At 40.2% G+C, this 24,197-nt stretch overlaps 1 protein-coding gene and 1 pseudogene across 1 annotated transcript in view; both read right to left on the bottom strand.

Annotated features, from left to right (window-relative positions):
• Window positions 1-1,267: 1,267 nt before the first annotated feature.
• LOC142427923 (AP-3 complex subunit sigma-1 pseudogene) lies at window positions 1,268-1,838 on the bottom strand (annotated as a pseudogene).
• A 10,265-nt stretch (window positions 1,839-12,103) lies between these two features.
• Window positions 12,104-24,197, bottom strand: part of NDC80 (NDC80 kinetochore complex component) — a 56,783-nt gene continuing 44,689 nt past the window's right edge. Inside the window, exons 15-17 of the mRNA XM_075532885.1 lie at window positions 23,374-23,504; window positions 20,525-20,627; window positions 12,104-12,478 (exon numbers count right to left, since the gene is read on the bottom strand). Coding sequence (XP_075389000.1) covers window positions 12,341-12,478; window positions 20,525-20,627; window positions 23,374-23,504 — 372 coding nt within the window. The 3' untranslated portion in view covers window positions 12,104-12,340. The remainder of the gene's footprint in view (window positions 12,479-20,524; window positions 20,628-23,373; window positions 23,505-24,197) is intronic.

Below are 24,197 nucleotides of genomic sequence, written 5' to 3'. Positions count from 1 at the left end.
GCAACCAAATATTCAGAGATTTTTTTTTCATGAAGACGATATCAAGTAGATCCATGTAATAAGAACTAATTGTTCTTAGATTAGAGCTACAATTAAGTGCGATTTAAAAATTCATAAAAGAGGAGCTGATACAAAGGGCTCAAATAGAAAGAAAATGTTTTGAAAATGATGATGACAACATATGTACAAATGTATTTGATACGCTTGATTTCTGGATTGTTATAAGACATGTAACATCCTGCAATAAAATGATTTGTTAAAATAAATAAATATATAAAAGGAAACTAAGAAGAGTGAACTCTAAATGCAATGTGGCATTACAGATCGACTCCTAAAGCAGAAAAATAAAGACATCATTCAAAAAACAGGTATAATCCAAATAAAGTCTGTAAACTGGTTAATAAGCAATAAATAAAATAAAAATTCATTCATATATCTATGGGTTTATTTTAAATCGTTTTATTAGGGGCTTATACAACTCACCACAATCCATACATGTGTCCATTTTGTAAAGCATTTGTACATTCATTGCCCCATATATCTATGGGTCATATGTGCTCTTGATTCACTTCAGACACATTATCATTTTAGTGGAGAACATAATAAATCCTCTTCATGGGTTTATTCTATTGATAGTACCATTAATTTATGATGCACGGATTATTGACTTGCACGGATTAAAAACATAAGTGACTGGACACTACTTACACAAACAATGGGGCCTGGGGATAGGGCAGAACTTTCAGTAATTCTCATTCACAGAGCCATGTTGGCTAGCCTGCCACGTGCATATCAAAGCAAAGAGAGCATGAAACAGTAAATATGTGACAGTTCTGAGCCACCATTCATTGAGCACCCTCACAGCGAGAGACCTGAACTACAGTCCAATGACCTACAAATCCATAACCTTGGGAGAGCAGGTGTCTACGTTTCCAACTAGACCATCTCAGCCCTTAGTCCAAGGGACTATTTCAGTTCCTTAAATCTGCTACATGTGAGTCTAAGGTAAGGTCTAATTCCTTTGACGGGGTACCCAACTCCGATTCTTCTGGCATGGCATAAGAAGGAGTTTGTGCACCTCAAAAGGCCGGAGTCTCCAATCTCAGTTGTCTGTAGTACACAGCCTGGATCACCAGGTCCACATGGTATCTCGACTTAAATACAAGAGCAAAAGTAAGACTTTCCTTCTCTCTGTTCGGTAACCAACTGCATGGTAAGTTTGGATGGCTTCTCCTGGATCTTACCTGGGAGTGACCTTTTACACTTTTCATTTAAAAGATGGCAGGGATGGCACGTTTATCCTGCTGTCACCAGTGTTACTATTTCGTGGGCTCTCAGGAAGAGTCATGTTCCCTACAGCTGGTGCAGCATGGCTTGGCGCTCCTTTAAGACAGCCTCAGCCTTCTCCAGTTTATTTTGTGCATCAATTTGTGTATGAATATAATTCGTGTCGGTCTCCAATACCATTGTACCCATTGCCATTTCTGCAAGAATATTATTAACTTTTTCTACACGGAAAACTAAATCCAGTTCACAGACATTTTCAAAACATTTGTTTAATGTTGCCATAAATACTTGAGTTCAATGCAAAATGTCAAGTTCAGTTTTTGAAGAATGCACCCAGAAGGTGAAGTACACAGCTGTTTAATATCTACGAATTGGTTTGTTGTCAGAGCCACCTCTTAATAATATTCCTTCCAGGAAACTACAAATGTTTTCATTTCTCTTAGATATCAACTAGAAAGTCTCCCTGATGATTTGTTGTTGTGTATCTTCACTCTAGGGCTGGGAACCTGTAGCATCCCATGATTGTTGAAGATGAGAATTGCTTAGGTCATGGCTCAGCTGGGCCAACCAGGTGGGCTCTAGAGGGCTGTGGGTCGGTGGGCATGTGAGCCTCCCCTGAGGATCTTACTAGTAATCTTTTCCCAGCCGTCCCCTGCTTCACTTGCCTGATATTGTCTCTATTTTCCATAGGCACATTCTCTTTATGCTAAGAGTTATTTTAAATTACTTTAGATTTCTGCATATACATCTTTGTTTCTGAATGATTAATTTCTAATTGTATTTACATTATGTCCAGACAATGCCTTTTATACTATTTTTATTGTTTGAACTTTAGTGAGATTTACTTTATGGACTAATATATTTTGTAAGTATTCCTGAATTGCTGAAAAGAAAGCATATTCTTTTTTTAGAATGTGTAATTTGATATTATTATGTCTTTTGTGATTTATGTACTTTTTAATTTACATGAGTGAGAAACAGAGAAATTATAAAAATAAATAAAAATCTTACCAAACTCTCATAAATAGTAAATGGAAAATTCTGAATTCAATCAGTCTGATTTTAGAATTTTAACTCTTGTACAAGCCCCCACTAAAATGATAAACAAAACAAAAATTTCAACTCTCAACCATGGTGTCAATTTAAGTTTCATGTGCACTTGTTAGATCTCATTCTATTTGGTATCACTTGGTGTCCAGCCACTCAATTGAGAAAAAGGTTTCTCAGAAGAATAGCTTGAAACCATTAAAGATTTGTACAGACATTGAAATTTGTAAAATAATTTATCAAGGTGTCTAGAAATTAGGGAAAATTTCCTAAGGAGCTAATGAATTGTGCAAAATGGCAACACGACTAGGGGAAAAAGACAAAGAAAAGAAAAGGATCCGTAACCTAACAGACACGTTGGTCACTAACATTTCATAAGATGTGCTGTATGAGGCTAGGGTAGCATATGGTGTTATGAGACAGTCGTTGGTCACTAACATTTCATAAGATGTGCTGTATGAGGCTAGGGTAGCATATGGTGTTATGAGACAGTCGTTGGTCACTAACATTTCATAAGATGTGCTGTGTGAGGCTAGGGTAGCGTATGGTGTTATGAGACAGTCGTTGGTCACTAACATTTCATAAGATGTGCTGTATGAAGCTAGGGTAGCGTATGGTGTTATGAGACAGTCGTTGGTCACTAACATTTCATAAGATGTGCTGTGTGAGGCTAGGGTAGCGTATGGTGTTATGAGACAGTCGTTGGTCACTAACATTTCATAAGATGTACTGTGTGAGGCTAGGGAAGCATATGGTGTTATGAGACAGTCGTTGGTCACTAACATTTCATAAGATGTGCTGTGTGAGGCTAGGGTAGCGTATGGTGTTATGAGACAGTCGTTGGTCACTAACATTTCATAAGATGTGCTGTGTGAGGCTAGGGTAGCATATGGTGTTATGAGACAGTGGATATGTGGTTAAATTGGAGTGGTAAAATGAGTAACATCAGAAAAGGAAGTGTGGTAAGCATAATTAAAAATGCACAAACAGTAGAAGATGAACTAAATAAATAGGACTTCTTACACATTAAATACTTATGTTAATCAAAATGCCTTCAAAAAAGTAAAGAGAGAGCCTAGGGTGGGGGAATTTTGGCAAGGACCTAGCCAACAGGAACAAACCTCTAAAATTTATAGGAAACTTCAGCAACTCAATCATAAAGAAACAAACAATTAATGAAAAATGGGTGAAGGACATAAACAGATACTTCACCAAAGACGATACCCCAAAGATACATGAAGAAATACTCAGCATCATTGACCATTCAAGAGATGTAAATAAAAAAAACAATGAGATATCATCTGCCCAGCTAGTAGTGATGAAAAATAACAAGGAGGAGAAGGAAGAGAAGGAGGAACCGAAAGCAAAGGAGGAGGAGGAGCCGGAGGAGGAGCAGGAAGAAGAAGAGGAGGAGGAGAAGAAAAGAAAGAAAACACATGTTGGCAAGGATGTAGAAAGATTGACATTCTCATATACGCTGATGGAATCGGAAAAGTTAAAAATAGAGATAGCATATGATCCAGCAATTTCACTATTAGATATACATCATAGAGAAATAAAAGCCCTCCCATGAACAGACGTATATGCACATCCATGTTCACTGTAGCACTATCCACAATGACACACACTCACATTCACTATTGTACATATTAAGAAACAGGTGGTGAGTGGGTAAGGGCTCACTAATACAAAACCATTAATTAGATAGAAAGACTATTTTGGTACACATGAAGAAACAAGATCGAGTGGCCCAAACAACTGACCTACATACAGAGACAGAAGACATTTTTAAAGAATTGGAACTATCTGATAAGAAATTTAAAAGAATGGCAATTAATTTAAACTCCTCAAAGAACTGAGATAAAGGTGGGAAAAATCCCAGGGGAAAAAAGAAAAACTTTAGAATTCCAGAAAACACTACAAGAACTGACAAAATGAAAAAAAAAAACCCACATTGAAATCATATAAAAACAAAATAGAAATACAAAGGATTAATACTAAAATTTCAGAAATAGATAATACAAAGGAAATTTTATCAATTGAAGGCTCAATTGGGAGACTTGAATACAAATCATTCCTTAATCTGTAAGAAGAATTTTTAGGGGGCGGTTAAGGTTAGACTTAGGGTTAGGGTTAGACTTAGGGTTAAGGTTAAACTTAGGGTTGGGTTAGGCTTAGGGTTAAGGTTAGACTTAGAGTTAGGGTTAGACTTAGGGTTAATGTTAAACTTAGGGTTAGGTTTAGGGTTAGAGTTAGGGTTAGGGTTAGATTTAGGGTTAGGGTTAGACTTAGGGTTAGGGTTAGATTTAAGGTTAGGGTTATGGTTAGGATTATGGTTAGGGTTAGACTTCGGGTTAAGTTTTTCAGAATTTTTTTCTTAAGTCAAATAAAGCCTAAGAGTGATGTGGGATCCCCTTCAAGGGAAATCACTTTTGAGGGAGCAGAATTCCAAAGCAATAAGAAATCCCTTGATAAAACAAAGACTAATTTGTTGACGAGTTGTTGTAAGAAATTTTCCCTAACCTCAAGAAAAATGAGAAGAATAGTGAACTCCCAAAAGGCTAAACTCCCAAGAAAAATTACTACAACATAGCCTTATCAAATTTTCCTCAATGTAAAGACAAAGAAAAATATCCTGAGAGCATCTTGAGAACAAATCGCAAAGTGACCCACGAAGCAGAGCCAATTAGACTAAACTTAGACAGTTCAGTTGAACCCATGCAGGCAAGATTGCAATAGGATAACATCTGGAAAACTCTGAAAGGAAAAAATTGCTAGCTAAGACTCATACCCAGAAAAATTGTCCTGTAAACATCATGATAAAATTAGGACATTTATAGATACACAGAAATTGAAGTAATTTATAAAAACCATACTAAGCTTACATGAAATATGAAGGGAAGTTCTTTGTTCATAAAATAGTAGCAATGGGTGACAACCTCCTGAGACTCACACACAGGACACCTCCACCAGAAGTCAGTAAAACATGCCTCCAAGGCAGATAATAGGCAACCAGTGATACCAACTTCTAATGAAGACAATTACAAAATAATTAGAAGGAAAGTGCAGTTGGAAGTCAAGGATTTCAAGATACAATACACTGTCTTAAATTTGGGAAGAAATGGATAAATTATAGGATGATCTCAAAGAAAATCAGTTAACCTTATCAAATAACAAGAAGAAAATCCTAAGGACTTAGGATTTTAGACACTCAAAGGACACTGAGGGAAATGACAGGAAAAAACCAAACACAAAGAACACAGCACAGAAATTTATGTGCAACAAGGAAACTAGCAACACCATACATATACACACACAGTTTAACAAATGACAGGAATAATTCATATATACCAACAATTACATTGAATGTCAGTAGGTCAAGGCACTAGTCAAGCGACATGGAGTAGCACACTGGATAAGAAAACACGTTCCATTCATTTGCTGTCGACAAGAAAGATGGCTTAGACCCAAACACAAAACACAGGCTAAAAGCAAAGGATGGGGGCAGGGGGATTCATACATACATATATATGTAAAACTAATGACAATTAAAATAAACAGGGATGACAGCATTAATTACGGATAAAATATACTTTTTTACAAAAGATAGTATAAGACAGAATTGCTGCACATGAAGTTAGGTTAAAATTTAGCACCTTATCTTTTGATCTTCCTTACGATTTATTTATTTATTTAAATTTTGTTCTAGTTTTCATTATTTTATGCTTTTTTCTTGATTGATGCTTTTATCTGTTTTGCTTTGTCCTTCTGGTTAGTTTTGTTTGTCTTTTAATGTTTTTATGTATGACTATACGCATAGTTAAATCTACAGAAACGAACTGAATTAATGGTTTCCGGGGACTGTGGCAGGCACCCGAATGCGACTGTAATAAGCGTACTGAAATAACCTATCTCCAGTCATCTGCTCATCACAGAGCTATATTTAAACTCATTTTGTTGAACAAACCCATGCTTGTGTGAACTGGGGCGGGGGAGATACAGCGGGGGGAAGCTCATGAGTTGTCTGCTCAGGGAAAGGGAGGCGACAATGTTGAGGAAAATGAATGGATAACCTCTCCAATGATAGTGCTTTCAACGACTGAGGAAAGGATCACATCTGACTAAACTAGTCTTTCCTCTTTGGGAGGTTGCTCTTAAGGTACTATGTCTAAAAGCACCTTACGACCAACCTCCCAAACATGAACTTGTGTCTCCTAAGCAGTGTCCTGTCAGATATGAAATGGTAGGAAAAGATGATCTCTTTGCTTATCTAGTGATCTCAGAAGTAGGAAGTGTCTATTTTCTACAAATTAGAGAATACATTAGTTGCCAAGGTTCCTAAGAGACAGTCCTTATATACTTTGTTCACAAAGATGGAGAATATAAAACCCCACCAGTATCCTAGGAGAAAAATTAAATGGTTATAAAATTAACTCCTTTGGAATCAGAAGTCATCAGAATAGGTAAAGTAAGATTAAATTTACTCAAATGACTTAATTTTCTGGGCACCAGGTTGGTTGGGGTGTGAGTTATTTGAAACCTGAAAAGGGATTCCAGATCTGAACTCATACCTATACCCCGGACATCATGGACGAGCATTACAGAGAGGTACAAGAGCTGGAGCTGTAAGCTTGTCCATCCGCGGACTGTGATCAGGCCATCCACTGAGTTGGCCACAGAGCAGGTGAAAGAGGCTGGAGTGGTTCTGGAACAACGGGCATAGGGAAGCAAGGAATAGATCGTGAAGGCAGCAGTCCAGTTACGTTCTCATGACTGCCTTCCAGCTGAAAGTGGGTGTGTGGAACTGAGGAATGGAAAAAAGAGAACCACTTGTCATGAGGTGCTGAGGGCAAGAGGTATCAGATGTTCAAAAACATGTAACCACCTTGATGTGAAGGGGCATGGATGCAATGGAGACCCAGAACTCACCTGTATGGTAATTGGGCAGTGCATCTCAGAAGGGCGATACATAACAGATGCTAAATCCAGGGTGAGGTATGGCACTGATGAACCACATAAATAACTTCTAGTTCCTCAATATTTCCTCCCTTAAGATTGAATAACAGAAAGGTACTTTAATGGATATATTGGATTTTGTAAGACATGTCAGTAAAACTATTATCATTTTTTAAGTGGTTTAAGAGAACATCACTTGGTGTCTTTCAAACACACACACACACACACACACACACACACAGTTTGTATCAAGGAAAGAAACCCCTCACACAGTTGTAGAGGAGGCCAAGTTTCAAGCGCATGGGTCAGATGTCAGGTTACAGGCTTCTTTGGATTCCTACAGGGACAGGCGCTGATGAACTCAAGATCAGCATATCTGTTCATATGCAGAAACATATGAATCCAAAGATAAATGGTAAAAGAGTAGTCTGTTGATGACTCCCAGGGCCAACAGGCAATACAGAAGGCGACTGGCTTAAGTCTCAAGAACCAGGGATTGGACGATGAGCCAGATGCAATGTCCAGGTCCACAAAAGGCAAGCAAGGTGTCCCACAGTGTCTATTGATGTTGGGGGCAGTTCACATTGGCACAATGGATGGATGGATGGGTTGTGATAAGAGTTGTAAGAGACCCCAATAAAATGAAATCTCATCATGAGGGATACTTAGGACTGAATAAGCAGCCACTGAAAATCCTGGTCAAATGAAGGTGACAAAAAACTTTAACCGTCACAGTTCGCCTCTTGTTATTTTGGAACCTTTACATAGCACATCTAACCATACATAATCTGTACATAATGACAATTCCAAGGTCAAACTTGCATATCACATGATACTAGTAACTCATACACCATTGAAAATGCACTAACCCATTTACCGCATATACTCGAGTATAAGCCGAGTTTTTCAGCATATTTTTAATGCAGTTTTTGTGGTAAAATTAGGTGCCTCAACTGCTATCCGGGTTGGCTTATACTTGAGTGTATGTGGTGCATCTTATATTTTGCAAGTTCTCGAAACAAAAATATTTGATGCCTATATACAAGGACCACCAATTTCTGTCAGTTCGTCATACCATGATAGCTTGTATGTTGCTGGAAGCTATGTGTCACCAGTATTTCAAATGCCAGCACGGTCACCCCAAATGGAGAGGTTTCAGCAGAGCTTCCAGACCAAGAAGAGACGAAGAAGGACTAGGCTGTCCACCTCTGAGGAGTTAGCCACTGAAAGTCTTATGCACAGCACTGAGATATTGTCAGACACGGAAAGCCTCATGAAAAGAAGTAGCACACTGTGGGAGGTAGTTGCCAGAGGACGAGAGCCTCGGGTCAGAAGGTACTCAAAATATGACTGAAGACAGCTTCCTTCCCAAAGCAGAGTTCCTCATCATAACGTGTAAATAACACAGAGTAATGCTGTCAGGCCCTTCATTTGCTGACGGAGTACTCAAAATGAGAAGGAACAGCTGTAAACATCAGCTAATAATTGAAATTAGGAATGTATGAAGTGAAAATATAGGACAATTGGAGTTGTAAAACATAAAATGGAATACATAAAACTAGACATTCTAGGCACTATTGAGCTTAAATGGACTGGCATTAGCCAAATTACATGGTTACTAGGCTGAAAATGAAACCATCAAGAGGAATGGTGTCACACTCATTGTTAAAAAGGATATTTCAAGGTCCTGAAGTATAACACTGTGATTTTTAAAAATTAGACACTCTAGGGATTAGTGAGCTGAAATGGATTGGTGTTAGCTAGGGCATGGACCTAAGTTTAACAGGTACTTGACTACTAGTTAAAAGGTTGGAGGTTCAAATATCTACCCAGGCCCCTGGAAAGACAGGCTTGTAAATTTGCTTTAGAAAGGCCCAGTCTTGAAAGCCCCATGGAGCTGGGCTCTGCTCGCACAGAATCCCTCAAGTTGGAATCATTATGAAACGCTTTTGGAGTATCATATACTTTTACTTTATTTTCAATCTCTATTTAAAATTTGGGACCCATTTCATAGCCTAGAATATGGTCTGGCTTGGTGAATGTTTATTATGCACTTGAGAAGATTCTGGTTCTGTTGGGCAGGGTTCTAGAAACGTCCATTGGCAGCACTGTGCATATGCTCACCCTTTGTTTTGTTCACCCATTTTCTCAAGCCAAATACCCTTTCCTTAGTATACCTTTGCATGAATAAATAATTCCACCCTTGGTCTTTTACTTTATTTTCAATCTCTATTTAAAATTTGGGACCCGTTTCATAGCCTAGAATATGGTCTGGCTTGGTGAATGTTTATTATGCACTTGAGAAGATTCTGGTTCTGTTGGGCAGGGTTCTAGAAACGTCCATTGGCAGCACTGTGCATATGCTCACCCTTTGTTTTGTTCACCCATTTTCTCAAGCCAAATACCCTTTCCTTAGTATACCTTTGCATGAATAAATAATTCCACCCTTGGTCTTTTACTTTATTTTCAATTTCTATTTAAAATTTGGGACCCGTTTCATAGCCTAGAATATGGTCTGGCTTGGTGAATGTTTATTATGCACTTGAGAAGATTCTGGTTCTGTTGGGCAGGGTTCTAGAAACGTCCATTGGCAGCACTGTGCATATGCTCACCCTTTGTTTTGTTCACCCATTTTCTCAAGCCAAATACCCTTTCCTTAGTATACCTTTGCATGAATAAATAATTCCACCCTTGGTCTAAAAAATGGTACCAATTTCCTCTATACAAAAACACATCTAAAATGTTAACTTCTACACTGACAACTCCACATCACCCAAAATGCCCATTTGTCCTGGTTGTACAAAAACTCACACCAATTCAAGTAAGTTCTTTTTTACGATCTTTTATTTCTTTTTAAACTTCTTCCTTCTCTAATGTTTTTTAAAAATAATCATTTTACTGGGGGCGCTTAAAACTCTTATCACAACCCATCCATCCATCCATTGTGCCAAGCACATTTGTTGCTATCATTGATATTAATTCTTTTAAAAATAGTTTTATGGACATATAATTCACATATCATACAATCCAATGGTTTAATCAGACTGAAGATAGTTGTGCAATTATTACCATAATCGATTTTAGAACATCTTTCTTGTACTCATTGTTATTAGCTCCCTATTGCCCTGCCATAACCCCTAAGAAACTATTAATCCAGTTACTGTCTCCATAGCTTTACCTCTCCTGGGTTCCATATACAGAAAAACATTCAAAACAGAAATAGAAAACCTCCAATGGAAAAGAAAACCGGAACTATGAGAAACAGCTATTTTAGGATGAGAGCCCCTAAAGTACGACTTTTGATGGTCAAAAAGTCTCATGAGTATTTCTTTTACATTGTTGCTTAAAATTCCATTTTTTTTTGCTTTTAAAATTTACTATACAGGTGTTGATGATGCATTAAACAAAGCAGCTTGACCCAGTAGTGGGCATTTACACATATTATAATTGTGGGTGTTGTGGTGGGGGCTGCAGCAATCCGGAGGGGGTGGACAAGCGTCAGTCCCTGACTGTGCACTCTGCCAGCCAACGTTACGGGCCATGCTGGGTGGGGGCCGAGGTGGGGCTCAGAGAACGAACATTGGTTCCAGGAGTGAGCGGTCTTACTCACTGTGGTCCCTTTTTAACAAGCAGCTTACAATATTCTTTTCATGATTGTAGACCACTCATAGGGCTGTTCTTGGCTTTGCAAGATGAAAGAATTCACGCTGAAGCCCGTTATGCAATCCCAGTGGATTTGTTTGGAAGGACAGGATGTTTCAGGTTTTAGTCTCAAATAGGTTCACAACTGGGGCTGAACATGGAAGGGCACCCACATGTGGATCTTGGAGGGCCAGAAGCCCAAGAACCCTAGAGTCTGAGAGCATGTGGACCAAGAGGCTGTGGGCCCTGAACAGGCCCAGAGCGGGTGCGGGAGGGAGGCTCTCTCCCTCTACCTGTCTCTGATCAGGAGCAGGGTAAGAGCTCAAGTTCTAATGTGGCTTCTGCCAGAACAGACACATGACCTGAGGTTAATCAGAACTTCTATAGAAAATGAATTTTCTCTAAAGTGACCGTGTTGAAGATTTTTCTCACATCCATATCCTCTGCATATCCAGAGCAGATACTGTAAGTCTTAAAACAAGCCACAGGCCTTTGGATCAGTAATGGATTGTTTTTGTTTCATAGCAGGGATTGGAAACCTTTTTCTCTAAAGGGTTGTTATAGACAAAATTGTAGCGCCTGCCCATGTTACCTTGGCTAGGCTGATCTTTTATTATTGTCCATTTTGTGCTATGATTTGTATTGTTAATCTCTGTGCTAAAGTAGAATGGCAGGGAGGTCAGAGAGAGGGCAGAACCCATAGGATTATTCTCTTGAGATATGGTATCAACCAAGTGAGCAGACTACCATCAAAAGAGCTAGGACGAGGATGTCTTTTGTACCCCAGGCTGTTAAGAACTTCATATACCCAGGGGGAAACTTGATACCAAGACACAAGTAGCTCTCCAAGGGATGCTGGGCCTATAGAGGCTGAAAGAGGGCAAAGACCTTCCTCCAGGGCCAGCAGAGAGGCCTTTCTCTAGAACGGACTCCGAATTCAGACTTATAGGTAACTAGGGTCAAACAATAGTTTGGCTTTGTGGGCCTAACGGTGTCACAACCACTTGTTTCTGCTGTTGCAGTGTGAAGGCCTTCACAGGTAAGATATGAAGGAGGAGTTGGCATGGTTAAGATTTGGCACACTGTAATTTACTGACGCCTGGTTTTAGAGCCGCATACCTATGCTAACATAGGAAGTTTGGTGAAGAAAAATGAAGGACAAACACTGCTGATTCAATTTTATTAACTCTAACTATACATCCAAGGTAGACAATCCAAATTATACATATTTTAGGCTAACAAATTAATATATAAAACATATACAAATACTACAGTCTTGGGAAGTTATGTTCATAAGACTTCATTGTAAGGATGGGTACAGGATATGTTGGAGAGATTTTCAAACTTAGAAAATAGCTGAAAATGTACACTGTTAAAAACTGAAGTTCTTTCTTGGATAAGCAACATTTCATTCGTCAGAAGCCTTAAGTAGAGCAGCTTTCTTCTTATACTTGTCTCCAATCTCTCTGCTATTTTCTAAGGGATCTTCAGAAAGGTGTTCTTCATATTCCCTTTCAACTTTAGTAATCTGTTCCTCGAGGTGTTTCTAGGAGAAACAATGAATAGTATTAATGCAAAAAGATCATTTTAAAAAAAGCCTCTCATGGAAGATTTATAAACAAGACTAAGATATTTGTAAGTTAGGAATAACAGACACTCTTGTGACCATTGTATGTGCTTTCTCTAGTGCAAGAACATTTCAGTCTTTATTAACTATATTATTCTTCTCCCTTTCCCAGAAGCAACGACTGCCCTGAATGGCATTGCTTTGGTTCATAGGATTCAGAGAGATTTTATTTTTTTAGTTCTTTTGTTTTAAAATCTTTATTTTGTTGAGAGCACACATAGCAAATGATATATCAATCAACAGTTGATAGATAAACGATTTAGGGTCACTGATTACATTCTTTGAATCGGCTTGAGTCAGGTGGCCTTTAGTCCTCAAAGTGGTATCTTTGCTCTGTAACACTTTCATGAAGTCTTTTGTTTTAAACCATTACATTTGTCATAATTTGTTATAATAGCAATAGGAAACTAACACAGCATCTATTTCAAATATTGATACTACAATACAAAAAGTGTCCCTTAAGGTGCATGTGTAATGTCTCTCTAGTGGAAAAACTAGTGGAACAGCATGGGCAAACACCTATGCGCACCTTCAGTTTTATGAGGAATTGCCATAGTACTTGCTGAAACCACTCTATCATTTTATATAACCAAAGTACACGAGAATCCCATTCTGCATTCTTGCTTGCACTTGATAATAACAATAGGTAATTTCTTGGGTGTATAAAATGGTATGTATTTTCATATTCATAAAATATGTTTATTGACCATTGTAAGATTCTTGGTGAAGTCTTTACTCATTTTCCTCGTCTAATTTTGGAGATCATTTTATAACTAAGAGCTCATTCTCTTTTGTGGCTTTTTCTTTTTCCACTGTCTTTGAATATATGAGGGGATGCCGCCCCCCGCCAAAAGCTCTGCTGGGTGTACCTTTCATAGTATGCATTTTTCCCACTAGGTGAGGATTGAGCAACGTGCTCTGAGTTAGTGCACCCAGTGGAATCACCCGGGAAGGTTCTCTCTGGTCACAGTGAATTTTTTTGTAAAAGTGGTTTCACTTGAACCTCAATTTTTGTGATGCCTGATTTAAGAGAGCAGTGAGCGGTTGTGAAATTTTGTTTCCTGCTAGGGAAAATGCTGCAGAAACAGTTTTGATGCTGACCACAGCTTACAAGGACAGTGCTATGGGAAAACTCAAAGACATGAGTGGTTCTCCTGTTTCAAAAAAGGAAAAATGTTGATTGATAACAAACCTTGTTCTGGACATCCCTCAACTTACTGAATAGACAAAAATGTCTACTCATAGTGCATTTGGAGTTCGTTCCACCAGGTCAGACTGTTAATCAAACTTTCTATTTAGAGGTTCTGAAAACATAGCTTAACAGTGTGCACCAACAAAAAAGGCCTGCTTTGTGGCAGCTGGCGGACTGGTTTTGCTAACACAACAATGCACCTGCTCACGCAGTCATCTCAGTGCACCTGTTTTTGGCAAAAACCAGCATCTCTCTCTTGCCCCACCTGTCTTCACTCCGTGCCACTTCTTTTTGTTTCAGTGAATGAAGAGGAACATGAAAGGACAGCGATTTGAAGACTTAGAAGAGGTGAAGGAAATAAAAGACGGAGCTGTCAACCACCCACACAGATGAGTTTGAAAAATGTTTCTGCCTTGGCCTCGCATCTGCTCCTTCTCTTTCTCTGCAGTCTTCTCTCTCCTGTCCCCTTTCCCTCCTTCCCCTCCCCCTCCCCCTATCTCCACAAGGCCCACCAACGGGGGCTGAGAGAAAGCTGATCCCAAGGAGACCCAAGAAGATGGGAATTGTGTTTGCGATCCAGGTCCCTTTGTCACCAGGTGGAAGGGCTATCCATTTTTGTCTTTCAGAATAATGCTGATGGACTCCCCTTAGAAGGATGCAATCATGTTTGGAGAAAGACAAAGAACTCGAAAGAACCACAAAATCTTAATCATAATTCTTTTTCTAGATTGTGAACACCCCGAAGGGAGGGGCTATTTGTTTTCACAGGTGAAGGAGATAGGTGGATTTCTTTTCAGCTGTGCCCCGAGAGTTGAGGGAACAGTTAGACATCTTGATAAGGCAGAAATTTTTATTTCACTCTGGGTTTTTGAAACTCTGCTTTTATGTGTGGGTGCCAGCCCTAGCTGTTTAGCTGTTAACTCTCAGGCATGGAATAACTGGCTGGTCTTTAATGACACCAATTATGGCTTCTATATGATAATGGGTGAAGCATTTGCAGAATATGAGAATATGAAAGGGGCAAGGAGATATGGAAACCTGTAGTTATGATTTACTGGCATGTCGTAGCTGACTCAAATGGCTCAAGTGTCAGGGGCTACATGGAAAGTTGGTAAGAAATGACACTAACTATTATTGATTGGGGCGCCAATAGAAAGTTTCTAACTAACTGCTCAGAGGAATCCTACATCACCTCATGTGATTATATCAGTGATTGTGAGTGGCAAAAGACCCCTAATGACATTGCCACTACCAGGTCAGAGTTGATGGCCTGGCATGAAGGAGGCCTTACACCTCCCTGTCCCAGGTTCCTGAGACAGGACCTGGATAATGGGACCTGGGGAAATGACCGCTTGCCACTAAGCCATTAACAGGCTACACAGGAAGCTTTACTGGCACCAGTCTGGCTATACTTATACTTTTCACAATAATGAGACTCGATTCAGTCTTGTGTGTAAAGCTGCCTTATGTACTTGCTGTAGGAAACGTTATAAATGAAACTGCTTGCAGTGCCACTTGCCATATCTGTAAATTGTTTACTTGCATTAACCATGCTCTGCTTATAAACCAGACAGCATCCTCCTCCGAAAGAGCAGGCTGGGGGTGTGGATCCCCGTGGAGATGAAGCGCAGATGAGAGAGCAGTCTGGAATCGTCCTTCGTGATGCAAGTGGTGTCGGAGACACTGGAAACACCTCGCCGATTTGTGGGAATGTTAACCGCAGCTATAACTGGACTCACGGCCATTGCCACCACTGCTGCCGTCGCTGGGCGAGCGCCACGAGCCCATCAAGACTGAGCATTTCGTGCAGAAGTGGCGAGAGGACTCGCATCAGCTGGGGCCTCTCAGGCAAAGGTGGACGGTGAACTGGGGGAAAGTAGCGGAGCTGCAGCAAACTGTCCAGTGGTCGGGAGATCAAATCATGAACTTGCAACATCAGTTAATGCTGAAATGTGATTGGAATGTAACTGATTTTTGTATAACCCCTGACCCATATAATAAGACATCGTACGATTAGGATTTGATTAGGAAACATTTACAAGGGTTTAAGGGAAACAGTTCATTAGATGTTGATCAGTTTAACAAGGGTATTTTCTACACATTATAAGACAGACTTGAGGCATCTCCTGGCTCTGATAGGATTAAGCAATTGGTGGATAACATGGAAGGATTGCATCCTCGAGCTCGGGTTCAAAGTATTTCTCACAGCCTGAGTCCAGCCTAACAGTGCTGCTCATAATCATAATGTTTGTCCTGGCTATCAAGTGTTGCTTCTATAGAAAGCTAAGGCACGTGAAGGAAAACCTCACACGGCCCCTAAGGCACTTTTGAAGTTTGTGCATACAGTAAACAGTGTGGGGAGCAGGGAACAGGAAGAGTGTTTAAGGACAAATTCTTTATTCTCTCGCAAAGAAGCCTGGTAGGCTGGGTTTCTAGAGGTGGAGGGGGACCTTCACCCTTGTGAGTTGTAGGTAAGTCCTAATCACATTCCCATGACATTGTTGCCCACTTTACCCTAGTTTACGGTGCTGATTGATCTGAGGTTGTCTCTTACAAGCACACAGCTGATTGCTGTGTGCCCGGGGCTTTGACTACAGAAGGGGACGCTCCTATTGGCCCTATTTCTGCCCACCGCCGCGGCATTCAGCTCCTCTACCACCTTCCTCCAGTAGCAGTTGGGCATAGGGGGACTTTATCCTCTATGCCGGCATTCAAAATGTTTGCTATAAGCCTGAATTTTTGGCTATATTAATTGGATCAGGAAGTTTTGCCTTGACAACTTTGAATGTATAGAAAATAACCACATCGCCCACGTGACTCATTGCATTTATATATAAAACAAAAGGAGGAATTGTGGGTAACAGAAAGATTTCTCCCAAGTTGTCTCCCCCAAAATATAAGTTAGACTTAGGACACTGCGTGCAGCTAATGGTAAATGATTGTCAAATTACCTCCCTGAAGGCAGTCAGTTGCCAGACTACTGTCTGGTCCCACCACAAATAGGGCCCACTCCCTGCTGTTAAGGACAATGGACTACTTCTCCAAAAGGCTTGTGGCCATCAGTTTGGTCCCTGCAGGGTGGGTTTACACCCTACTGAGAATGGTTTCTGTAGTGAGCCAGAGAGCAGGTCAAACCTGCTCAGTAACATCCAAAGTTAGGCTGCCATCCTGAATCTAGGATCCGCCCATCTTGTCACATGTATATCTCTAATCTCTCCTCTTCCTATTGCATGTATATCCCTAGATTGTCCCCCTCTCATTGCTGTATAACCTGTAGTTCAACCCCTTCCTGTGAAGTATGTCTATACATGTAATTAGGGGGCTTGCATGCCCCCCCCAATATATAAGCCTTGGTTAGTAATAAAGATCCTCCTTGGCCTCTAAAAAAAAAAAAAAAGTAAAATGCTTCCAAGAATGGAATTGCAGATTTGACAAATGTATTAAGTGTAATGGATGGTTCTTTGAAGGTGATAAAGTTGTTTTGTAAAAAAAAAATTCAAGAGCCTTGCCCTGCGCCATGGCTCTCCTTGGGCAAGGGGGCTTAGGGCTCTTGCCAGGTCACTAGGGACTTCTGCAGGAGCACCGCGGGCATGTCGGCAGCGAAGAGGCTTCCTGGAGCCCAGCATGAACCACAAGCAACGCCGCAATCAATGGATTGACTTCAGCAAGGATTTTGTCTTGCTTGGATCCACAATCAAAGCTCATGGAAGCAGCAATCAAGAGACCAAAGGACGCATTGCTTGGGAAACCAAATGGAGATGCTCAGGTGCTGTTCAGAAGTATCCCCTCCTTGGGTAGCATCAGGATGGACCTGCAGCTAGTGAAGAACATCACGCCTGCCTGGTAGAGTGTCAGCAGACTAACACAGCATGAGAGACCTCCACCACCAAACTGAATTCGGGCCCAGGTGCGAGTTACCTGGAAGTATTGGCCTAGATTTTTATGCTGACAACACTATATGCTCAGAGAAACATCAGACTTCCTGGCCAGCTGTGTGTGAGCTGCACTGGGCTGTTTGGACTGGAACCCAGTGCCCATCTGAGGCGCCTGTATAAGGTCACGGAGTCACAGCCAGCTCAAGGGCACGGCAGTACAGCCACTGGCCAGAGAGCAAGCTGGAGCTTCGTGAAGACCAAAAGTCTTCCTGGCGGGCCAAACTGACCCGGCCTCAAGCAGCACCTGGTGAGGCTTCACCACAGCACCTCAAAACCAAGAGCCAAACCAAACTCACAGCCTTTGGAGCCGATGCTGGCTCACAACGCCCCTGCAGGACAGGGCGGGCAGAACTGCCCCTGGGGCTTCCCAGACTGTCACTCTTCACCCCCCCCCCTTTTGTTTGGATTTAATACACAGATCACACCAGGTAGAATTGTACAATTGCTACCACAATCAGTTTCCAAACCCTCTTTTGCTATGTGGACTCCTTGACATCTACTCCCTTTTACCATGGCTGTGCCCCTGCCCCCTCATTCTGCCTGCTGTGCCTAGAGGTTCATCACTCCTGGGTGTCAGACACGGAAAAAAGAAGAGTGTGTAACAGCTTCAAGGTGATCTCCACTGACAACGCCTGGGGTACTCTAATAGTAGAACAAACAAACAATGACAGAAGCAATACAAAACCAAAATAGAAAGAATTTTGGAAGCCAACCCCCCCCCCCCCAATAAACCAAATAAAATACATAGCTTTGAAAAAAACACATTCCAAACAGATTGGGTTGTCTACATCAATAGTTGAATGTGTTTTAATTATCGAAACATCTAAACAGAAAAAAGGATGCTGAGCCCTTCAGAGAGGTGGGTGTCTAGAACATGAGTGAATAAACTTTTTTGTTAAGGATCAAATAAATATTTCAGGCTTCCTGGCCTTGATGGTCTTTGTTATAGCTAATTAATTTCACTGTAGTATAAAAGCATTCACAGAAACAAATAAATGTGGCTGGGTTCTAATAAAACTTTATTTACAAAAGATGGCTACACACCGAATTTGGCCTTATAAATTGTAGTTCACTGACCCATGGTCTGGAATATCAAATCAGATAAAGGAGCAGTATAGGACTCCAACCAGACTGATGAAACAAAGTCTGTCCTACTAAAAAAGTACACCAGCTAATGAAACCACTTGATCTAAACCAGTTTTCTTTAGTCTAACTTATCTCTCATTATATAAAATTTCCCATTACCTTTTAATGCTGTAGTTGTCTCTGTATTTAATCCATATTTTACTAGGAACACTAAGTATCACACTTAATATTCACTGCTAATTACAAATTTTGCATATTGCAAAGTAACACACTGGTGTCGAATTGGTTCCGACTCACAGCAAGCCCATAGGACAGCGAATTGCTCTTTATGGTTTCTGAGATTGTAAATTTATGGGAACAGAAAGTTTCATCTTTCTTCCATGGAGCAGCTGGTGGGTTTGAACAGCTGACCTTGAGGCCAGCATACCATGCATAAGCCACTATCACGAGGGCTCCTTAGTGCAAAGAAAATGTTTATTGAATTTAGTCTGGTCTTTATGAAAAACACTGAACTGTCTACAAATAACCCCAAACTACTGGTAATGTACCATCGAATTTTCAAAAGTAAGACTTTTAAAATTTATTTAACAATCAATCATTTTGGTTACTTTTACACAAATCCCTAGAGATAAGCAACTGCTGAACTAACCCTCTGGAGACTTGTAGCTACAGGTTGTAAGGTCCAAGATATATGGAAAATTATTGAGTACAACCCTCTGTTTTTGTAGATAAAAATACTCAGGACCAAAAATAACTAAAGTGGTACAAGCAAGTAGATTTTCTCAGCCTAAGGCATTCACTGCACACTACGAATGATCTTTCCCCCATACACCTGTAATGGCCATATGATAAGGTATTCTTGGGAAAACTGAGGAAACCACCACCTCCCATTCTGATGTGTGTTGCATATGCACCACCCTAATTGAAAAAAGGCTCCCTGTAAGGTTACAGTGTCACAAAGTGGTTGGATTAAATAGATACTAGGTAGAAGGTGAGTTTTCAGATGTAGCAGCATCCCTCCCTTTTCTTAGTTCTTACTGCTGTGTGATGGGAGGACTTGGCAAGTCAGAAAGTAAGGGTTCAGTGTCTTTTAGGGGAGGCGATGGAGGCAGGGTATATCGCATGCTCATAAAATTTCTAATAAATCAAAGTCTACTAAGGTGCTGGAATGAGTTTTTTCTTTTCCTAAACTACTCTTAAAAACAAAGCAAAAAAAAAAACAACAACAACAAAAAACAAAGCAAAACCAAACCAAACCAAAATATTGTCATTAATAAATTAACCAAGAGTTTTAAAGTTTAGTAATTTATTATAACTTTTAGTGCTCTGAACAGTAGATCGAAAAAATAGTTTTGTAACTGAACTTTCAAACTGTGAAGAGTGAAGCTAATGGTAAGTATCACAGAAACCCTTTAAGCTGTGTCACAAGAAAATAAGAAAGGAAACACATTTCTCCTAAAATAAGCTCTTCCATATTAAATTTAATGAAATCTTAGTATACAAACGTTTTTTTAGAATGTAGATCTGACCTGGCACAATATCGTAATAAGTTATTGATGTAATAAGCATCATCATGTGTTATTTATGCTAGTAAAACAGATCACTTTATAAAACGCAGAAGTGTCTCCTAAATGCCCTTGCTACCGTACTAGAACGAGTCTTCTGGTAAATTTTTACTAGATATATTTTTCATAGAAGTAAACGGTCTTTATTTTCTATAGGAGCAAGTCAGGACTAAAAGCACACACTTACCTCCACAGACCCCATGTGCATAGCTATCATTTCTAAAAGATGCTGCAGGTTATTGCCCACTTTTCGTCTTTCTTCACTTGTGGTCTGCACAGCTAGCTGGTATCTGTGGAAAAAATAACAACTCTTGATTAAGCTATCTAGAGCAAACTATCACTTCTGCTTAGCTTAATTTCTAATTCCACATGCAATAAAATCAAGCTATAATTTACAGATAATTCAGTTGTTCATCGTTACAATCAAAATAAAACTAATCTTCAAGGCTCCTCGCAAGTTAGGTTAATACACCAGCAGAAACACAACAGTTAACACAGACTGTACATTGAGCTTTCCTTGAGAAAGGGTAGAAAATTCACGAAATAGAAAAAGCTCATTCCTATTTTACTGAGTGAATTAAAATTGATCGAGAACCTTAGAGGTAGAACTGTAAGCTTTAGCGGGGAGAGAGGGCGTGGGGACAATCACTAGGTTTCCTGCAGAGGAGCTGGTGGGCTCAAGTCACCAACATTGTGGTTAGTAAGTGAGTACTTAACCATTGTGCCGTTGGTGATCCCTACCTATAGCCTACTAGTAGACCTACTTTTCACCACTCACTCGATACTTGATGTTCCTGTTCACAAAAATAGTACACATCCCACTGCTGGCATATTTGGGGCATTAACACACCCCGGGCAGTAGGAATGCAAGGTCTCTGATATGTGAACTCCGTGTACTTGTCCTACACAGCATTTCACTGCTGAGAAGGGAAGATGGACAGGGTCTCCTCTACCCCTGGGTAGAGTTGGGGGAGAGGTTGGGATAGGATGCTCTCCAGTAGGTCCTGGGTAGTCACAGGGCGCTGAAGCTGGGGAAGCAGTGGAAAAAGGAACCTAGAGTCTGGCTCTAGTCAGAAGGAGTTCTTATATGGTGCACTTTAGGTGCCTAGGGACCCTAGGTCCCATGTAAGTTGGCCAGCATCTGTGAAACCCCTTATGCTGACACTCCCTCAGAGGTTGGTGTAGGTGAGCATGGAGCAGGCTAACTGGGTGGGGCCAGTAATTTCTGTAATGTAAGGTCATGGGCAGAAACCAGGCCTGTCGTCCTGGCCTTGGAGGAAGCTCTAAATTGATATTCATAGGGATACAAAGGTAGAGGGGACCAGGGCTGTGCAGTGAGAGTAGGGGGATACTTGGCTGAAAAGCTGTTGGGAAAACTAGTTGGGGCAGTGTGAACCCCACTGCAGCATCTAGTCCTTTCTGACTGTGGACAGGACCAAGGGCACATTGCGAAGTTGACCTGCGGCCATTCATCTTAGAAACACAGTGAGGGAAAGAACGGGAGAAAGCTCAAGAGACGGGACAGGGCTGGGGTGGGTTGCCTGGGCCATTCTGATTCAGAAAGACTGACTGGGCAGCCATCCTCTGGTGGTAGTAGGGGCTGTGGAGGAGGGGCTGAGAAGGTAGAGGGGGTAAGTAACTTTATTAGTGGTCCGGGAGGACATTCACAGTACAGGTGAAGGCACGCCTCCATTCTGGTACCACACAGAGGCTTGCAAAACAACCTGGTCTTTGGGTCCTCATCATGTGCAGACTGACTGTAAGGGAACAGAGCTAGCTGTGACTTTCTCTAAAAGAGAATGTTTTATACTTAAAACATTGAAGCCAGATTTTTTCGTTACTTGAGGGCTACTTGAGACGACAGAGTCCCTGGTGGTGCAGTGGTTCAGCATTTACCTAGTAACTGAAAGGCTGGCAGTTTGAACCACCAGTCTTGCCACAGAAAATGGACGTGGCAGCCTAGAAGCCTATGTAATGCCTTAAAAACCCTATAGGATAGTTCTCCTCTGTCCTATAGGGTCACTAGGGATAGGAATTGACTCAAGGGCAATGGATTAGTTTTGAGACTAAACAAAAAGTGTACTTTTATATAAGTGTACGTACATAAATACTACAGATTCAGTACATTGATGTATATCGGCACATTACAGAATTCTAAATGATTCTTAAAGGATGTCACTAATTTTAGTTATAGTTATTACATAGCATGACGATGTAGCGTATATACTCGAGTATAACCCGACCTGAATCAGTGGAGGCAACTAATTTTACCACAAAAACTGCATTAAAAATGTGCTGAAAAACTCGGCTTATAGTGCTACAAACCTAAACCACTTAATATATGTATAATTATGCTAGCATTTTTTATTCCTGTCTTTTGTTTCTGTTACTAAAGTTTTTGAATGCTGTGCCCCAGTACCAATTTTCCACTAGGTCAGGTCTTCAGGTTTTTAATTACACAATTTTGCAAAGCAAAGTAATTTTTAAGAATGCAGATCTGTACTGTAGGACTATATAATTTATAGTCTATATAATTTTAGTGTAAAAACATAATTTCTAAGGAAAGAAAAATTAAAATTTGGTGGTTTTTCTATTATGAAATAGTCAAAGTTGTTAAGTATATCTACAAATGAATGCTTTATTCTTGAGGCAATAGCTACATAGTATAAATATTTCTTAGATAACTAATGTTTCAGCAAACTTGTAATTCTATGTCTGTAGTTCTGCTTCCAGTATCACCCCCAACTTCAAATAACATTATAAAAACAAAAAAAACAACAATCAAATAACCAATGCTGACTCATAGAGACCGACCCTTTGTGGGTTCTGTAACTGCTTATGGGAGTTGAAAGCCCAGTTTTCTCCCAATGAGCTGCTGGTGGTGTTGAACTGCTGACTATGTGGATCGCAGCCCAAAGCATAACCACTATCCCACCAGCGCTCTTATATTAATTAAAGCAAATCAAAACAGACCCAGTTTTATACAAATGTCAAATATTTAATCTAGAACATTATAAAGCTTGGAGACGAACTTACTCCCTCTCAATGGTATCTAGCTCATCCAGTGCTTCACTGAGACCCTCATTAATCACACTCTCCAGCTGGTGCTTGTGTTTCTCCAAGGACTCAAGCTCATTAGCACCCTTTCTGTCCTCTTCTTCAGCTTCCTATAAACATAATGTTACAGTTTGGGGGTATGTGATATTCACGTTACATATACTCCAAAATATTTATTTTCAAGCATTTCCACATATTATCTGTATTATTATGATGTTTATTTATGTGTAAGACTTAAAATGTTCTTTTGGGATTTCCATACCATAAACACAACTATCTCTTCTCTATATAGGATTCATTTAGCAGTATTTTCAAGTCTAAACTACTAGAACATTTTGTTACTTCTAAAAAAATTTTTTCCCTGATTATTAAGGAAGATTAAGCTAGGCCAAAATATGGATAACTCTTTATATTTACATTAACAATGTATACCAGTCATATTTTTTAGCCTATGCAAAGTGATATTTTAACATCCAAACCAAGTAACTCTTCTCCATCCATGCCTGCTATGTCTGGCACATCCCTCTGTGGTAAACATGCCAAAGCCTAAGGTGTGTTTTAACGATAGCTGACAATTACACTCCTGTGTACTCTGACTGCTGCATGTCCCTCTTCCCAATAAAGATGTCTACCCATAGTCCAACTGCATCTCCGCCCGTGACAGCCCCTTATGCTTTCATCATGTGGTCCTGTGGGACATGCTGGAAACAGCAGGGGTGGTGGGTGTAATGAATCTTTACATATTTCGGTATCTTATCATACTATGAGAGCAGGTTAAAGTACTATGCACAGGTGCATCAGTT

Source organism: Tenrec ecaudatus, chromosome 15 (genome assembly GCF_050624435.1).
Source record: "Tenrec ecaudatus isolate mTenEca1 chromosome 15, mTenEca1.hap1, whole genome shotgun sequence".
In the NCBI taxonomy this organism is placed as follows: Eukaryota; Metazoa; Chordata; class Mammalia; order Afrosoricida; family Tenrecidae; genus Tenrec; species Tenrec ecaudatus.
This window is presented reverse-complemented; position numbering and strand designations above follow the sequence as displayed.